The 5,000-nt window shown below is 44.0% G+C and overlaps 1 protein-coding gene across 1 annotated transcript in view; it reads right to left on the bottom strand.

Moving 5' to 3' along the window:
- csmd2 (CUB and Sushi multiple domains 2) overlaps positions 1 to 5,000 on the bottom strand; it is a 385,351-nt gene that overhangs the window by 24,647 nt on the left and 355,704 nt on the right. The window contains exons 59-60 of the mRNA XM_048230148.1: positions 2,421 to 2,597; positions 481 to 660 (exon numbers count right to left, since the gene is read on the bottom strand). Of these exons, the coding sequence (XP_048086105.1) occupies positions 481 to 660; positions 2,421 to 2,597 (357 nt within the window). The remainder of the gene's footprint in view (positions 1 to 480; positions 661 to 2,420; positions 2,598 to 5,000) is intronic.

Raw genomic sequence — 5,000 nt, 5'->3', positions numbered from 1 at the left:
TCTTCTGTCAATCACTTAAAAAGCTAATAACTAGCGCTGCTTTATGCGCAGTGTGTCACTTCAGAATAAGCCTTTCCAACCTCCATGTGCTTGTTCGCAGACAGAGGATACAGTGCATGTGCAATTATTTATTTATTTATTTCAGTCCTTTTATGCCTTTAATGAGACAGGAGAGTGGCAGGAAGCGAGTGGGAGAGAGAGTGGGGAATAGGGATCCGGAAAGGACCACGGGGCGGGAATCGAACCCGGGTCGCCGGCGTACAGTGCAGGTGCCCCAGCCAGTTGCGCCACGGCCGAGGATCCAGTGCATATAGAATTATGCCTGGAGACTGGAGAGTGCTAGCTATTTGTCCAGCAGGGGTTTTATGTGGGTCAAGCGTGTCTGTTTCTGTTCTGTTGCTCTAGTGTGACATCTAATTCCTCCCTGAGTGGCCGGTTCTGTGGCGGTTCCGTGGCAGAACCCTGGGGCCGGTACGGTACCTTTGCAGAGGGGCTTGGTCCCGTTCCAGGTGCGGTCCTTGGTGCAGATGAGGGTGGAGGCGCGGTCGGCGTCCATGGTGAAGCCGGGCGCACACTGGAAGGAGACGGAGCGACTGTACGTGAAGTCACTTCCCAACCGCAGGCCGTTAGCAGGAACACCCGGATCCCCGCAGTTAATCACTACAGGGAGAGAGAGAGAGAGAGAGAGAGAGAGAGAGAGAGAGAGAGAGAGAGAGATAGAGAGAGAGAGAGAGAGAGAGAGAGAGAGAGAGCACACCGAAATGTCAATCAATGAGGCTTACACCATCCCATTCAAACAAAGTAATAATAAATGAAAACATCAATCCCCCTCTCCCAATATTGAGAGAGAATTGAGAAGAGAAGTGAAGAGAGAGATTAGTATTATTAGTTCATTTGTTTACTTGTTTTCTTCTCCTCCTCCTCCTCTTCCCTTTTTCAGCCATCTGCTGTGTGGTATGCAGCCAAAACCAAATGCTCTGGCAACACTGAGCACTGTGTCATGGTCATGCCAAAGCAGAGCCTTTTGCAGTTTCAATTTAAATGGAGAATGGAGAGTTTTAACACCCCTTTAGTAAAACAGAGAGAGAGAGAGAGAGAGAGAGAGAGAGAGAGGAGTGATGGAGAAACAGAGTGATCAAGGGTGAGATGTACGGAGGAGAGAGAAAGACAGAAAGCAGGTGAGAAAGGTGAGATGGAGGAACAGAGTGAGAGAGAAAAACATGGAGGAGAAACAGAGCGAGTGAGGGAAGAGAGAGAGAGGTATGCGGGAGGAGAGAGAAAGAAAGAGAGGGGACAAGAGAGAAAAACATGGAGGAGAAACAGAGCGAGTGAGGGAAGAGAGAGAGAGGTGTGCGGGAGGAGAGAGAAAAACATGGAGGAGAAACAGAGCGAGTGAGTGAAGAGAGAGAGAGAGGTATGCGGGAGGGGGGGTGAGAGGGCATTGGGGAGGCTTCGTTAATAAAGAGGGAGGCTCTTAGTTGACTGCATCGTGTGACTGATCGTGTCCCAGATGAATAAGGGTCGGGCCACTTTAATAAAGCTGTGACACTAACAAATGGCACAAAGTCACATTTTTTATCAGCTCACGTTCTGCATGTGTCCATTAGACAAACTAGAGTTTAAATATAAAGGGTCGAAACACACAGACACACACACACACACACACACACACACACACACACACACACAAATACATACACAGATGCACACACTCTCTCACCGAGATACAAATGAATATACACACACATCCATAAGGGTCAATAGGAAGCATTAGGAAAAGGGGCTGCATATGTCCTGACTGAGGCCCAATTAGGGGTACAACTCTCATTTAACCATCTAACCCTTACACGCCCGACCGCTCTAATTTTGTTACTCACTCACTTTATGTCATATTCCCAAAACAACATATCACCAGCTGCTATCTTACAGTTCTTCAGAAGACTGCTTCACAATCAGAGAGAGTACATGCACAGTTCATTTACTAATGATCTTTTGCATAACAACAAAACACACCCTAGCTCCCGAGAACTGTAAACTTATTGGCTCCCAAGTATGTACATTACTTTAATCTTATTGGCTCCCGAGTATATACTGTAATATTATTTGCTCCTGAGTATATAATGTAATCTTATTGGCTCCCTGGTATACTGTAATCTTATTGTCTTTACATTTTTACATTTTGTCTTAGATGTTTCATGCTAATGCTGACTGGATATAATATTGGGGTTCAAGCTAACGCTAGTGACTGGATATAATACTGGGTTTCATGCTAACGCTAGTGACTGGATATAATACTGGGTTTCATGCTAACGCTAGTGACTGGATATAATACTGGGTTTCATGCTAACGCTAGTGACTGGATATGATATTGGGTTTCATGCTAACGCTAGTGACTGGATATGAGAAGAGCGGAACTGTACCAGAGCACTCGGGCATGTTCCCCGTCCAGGTTCCGTTGACGGTGCAGTGGCGAGTCAGGAGGCCCGTGGAGTAGTAGCCCTCTCGGCATGCATAGGTGATGGAGCGGGAAAACACCAGGCCGTCATGGAACTGGATCTGAGCATTCCGCGGAGTACCAGGGTTTCCACAGGACACCACTGAGAAACAGAGGGAGAGAAAATAAAATGAAAGAGAGAGAGAGGGAGAGAGAGAGAGAGAGAGAGAGAGAGTAATATTAGTAATATGCTTTGACAACACAAGATGTTGATATGCTAACATGCTTTATAAACAAAAATATAATTTAATAAAGATACATAATATAATATAATAAAATAATATAAAAGAAAAACTTGGTCGCCGCACACTCTATCTCTTTTTCCTTTATTTTAATCCAAACGTTTCGCCTGTCAGCCTTTGTCAAGGTCCCTCGCATGCTTTGACAACGAGAGAGAGAGAGAGCGAGAGAGAGAGAGAGAGAGAGAGAGAGAGAGAGAGAGAGAGAGAGAGAGAGAGAGAGAGAGAGAGAGAGAGAGAGAGAGAGAGAGATGGGAATAATACCGGTAATGCGTTAGCAGCTGGTGCAGTGAAGTGGGCTGATTTGAGTGACAGGCCTGGAGTTTCGTCCCTCTACTACAGGAAATAATCATATCTGTTTCCTGCTTTCCTGAATTGAATGATTCACCTCATGCATCTAAACCAGGTCACTGCATCTGAATCCCTTATCCTGGATACATGCATTATTATGTGTGAGAATGTTTTTGTATGTGTGTGTGTGTGTGTGTGTGTGTGTGTCTGACTCTTGTCCTTCAAATGGCACCGTACGAGTCTGAGAAGACATCCAATCCTGAGATATGTATGAATAAAGCATGAGGGAAGCTCCAGACTCCAAAACAAGCTTTTTAGATGGAGTCTGGATGATCTACATAGCTACCCATACGTGTGTGCATGTGTGTGTGTGTGTGTGTGTGTGTGTGTGTGTCACACAATGGTGTCAAATATGTATATGTGCAGTCTGCCTTGTGGTGTTCTGTCTCTGTCCATTACATCATTTTTAGATTTATACTGAGAGAGAGAGAAAGAGAGAAAGAGAGATAAGACACTTGCTGTGTGTGTGTGTGTGTGTGTGTGTGTGTGTGTGTGTGTGTGTGCACGCGCTTGTGTTTGTGTGTGTGTGTATGTGCATGTGCATGTGTGTGTGTTAGACTGTACTACTAAAAAAAGTAAAAGACGTAAACATAATAACTAGAAATAACATGCTGCAGCTACATAACTGTAGCCTAGAAATCTAAACGCACCCTAGCGGCAGCAAATTACATTTGTGACCAGGCATGGCAAAACCAGGCTCAAGTCGCAGAGACGCAAGTCGTGAAAAACGACTTTGAAGGTTTTTTTTTCAAAATTAGTTATTTTTTGTTTTTTTGCAGAATGTGCAAGTTGAAGTCCTAAAGAAGCAATTCCATGTTTCAGATAACAGCATTGGTTGCCTTAAAAGTGTATATTTTGTCTTTGAAAATGGTTAAGTTTCAGGAAGTAAACCAGCGTTTGAATTGGGCGTGACTATTAGTGCTCTTTTGTTTTGTCGGCCAATCAGCTGTATGCTAGAAGTAACCTCATGGCTACTTACTGAACCAGCATGCTGTTTGTTTACAATTGGAATGGAGATGGACAAAGCACAGCGGATTGCAAATGACCTGAATCTGATGATGAAGGCGACTTCATTACATTGGAGAACATCCCTAATCTAGAGCTGACCTTAGCCGAAGATAATTACAACGAGCAAGAATCTCTCGGTCTGGCAGCAGAGGAACTAGATCGTAAGATATCAGATGCTATTTCCACAGTTACATTTCACGGGGATAAAGTTTGTGTGTCAGAAACTTTATCCATTGCTACTAGCTAACGTAGGCCTACTGTCGTTATCTATTGGCACCATAGGCTACTAGCCAAAACCCATTACAGATAGTTTCGGTGGGCAATTAATTTGAATAATGCGAGAATGTTTTGTTTTGACTGATGGCAGGGTGCCTTATCGTGTGTGCATTCAAATTAACAGGGTTTGCAAACGTGATCTCATGTTTGTTTAGTTCGCGTTTTAGACTATTTTATCCATTGCTACTAGCTGGTTCTGTAACCCATTACAGATAGTTTCGATGGGTCATTAGCACTGCAGGCTGACAAATCAGTGACCGTGACAGGGGGGAGGGTTGATCTTAATGTCATGTAAATGAGGACCATTGTGTTCCCCTCCCATGGATTGAGGGAGAAAGTAGTCATATTGAAAAGCCTGATTTCAGCTTGTAGCTTTGAGATGTGTATACTTTAAAATGGCTACAACTTATTCAAATATTATCAGATCTCCATGAGTGAGACATCATTGGATAGCTTTGAAACTACACTTTCAGAATCATTTCATTTTGTGAATAACTCAAAATGTCTCTGGGGAGACATGTGCCTGGTTTTGCCATGCCTGGTCACATTTGCTGCCAGGGCTAGTCTAGCAACTCTCCGTTGGCTTGTGAGCTCGAAAAATTAAACTTCTATCAGGCCAATCACATCGCGGT

This window comes from Alosa alosa, chromosome 20, assembly GCF_017589495.1.
Source record: "Alosa alosa isolate M-15738 ecotype Scorff River chromosome 20, AALO_Geno_1.1, whole genome shotgun sequence".
Classification (NCBI taxonomy): domain Eukaryota; kingdom Metazoa; phylum Chordata; class Actinopteri; order Clupeiformes; family Clupeidae; genus Alosa; species Alosa alosa.
Note: the sequence above shows the minus strand (reverse complement) of the source record. Positions and strands in the feature narration are given on the sequence as shown.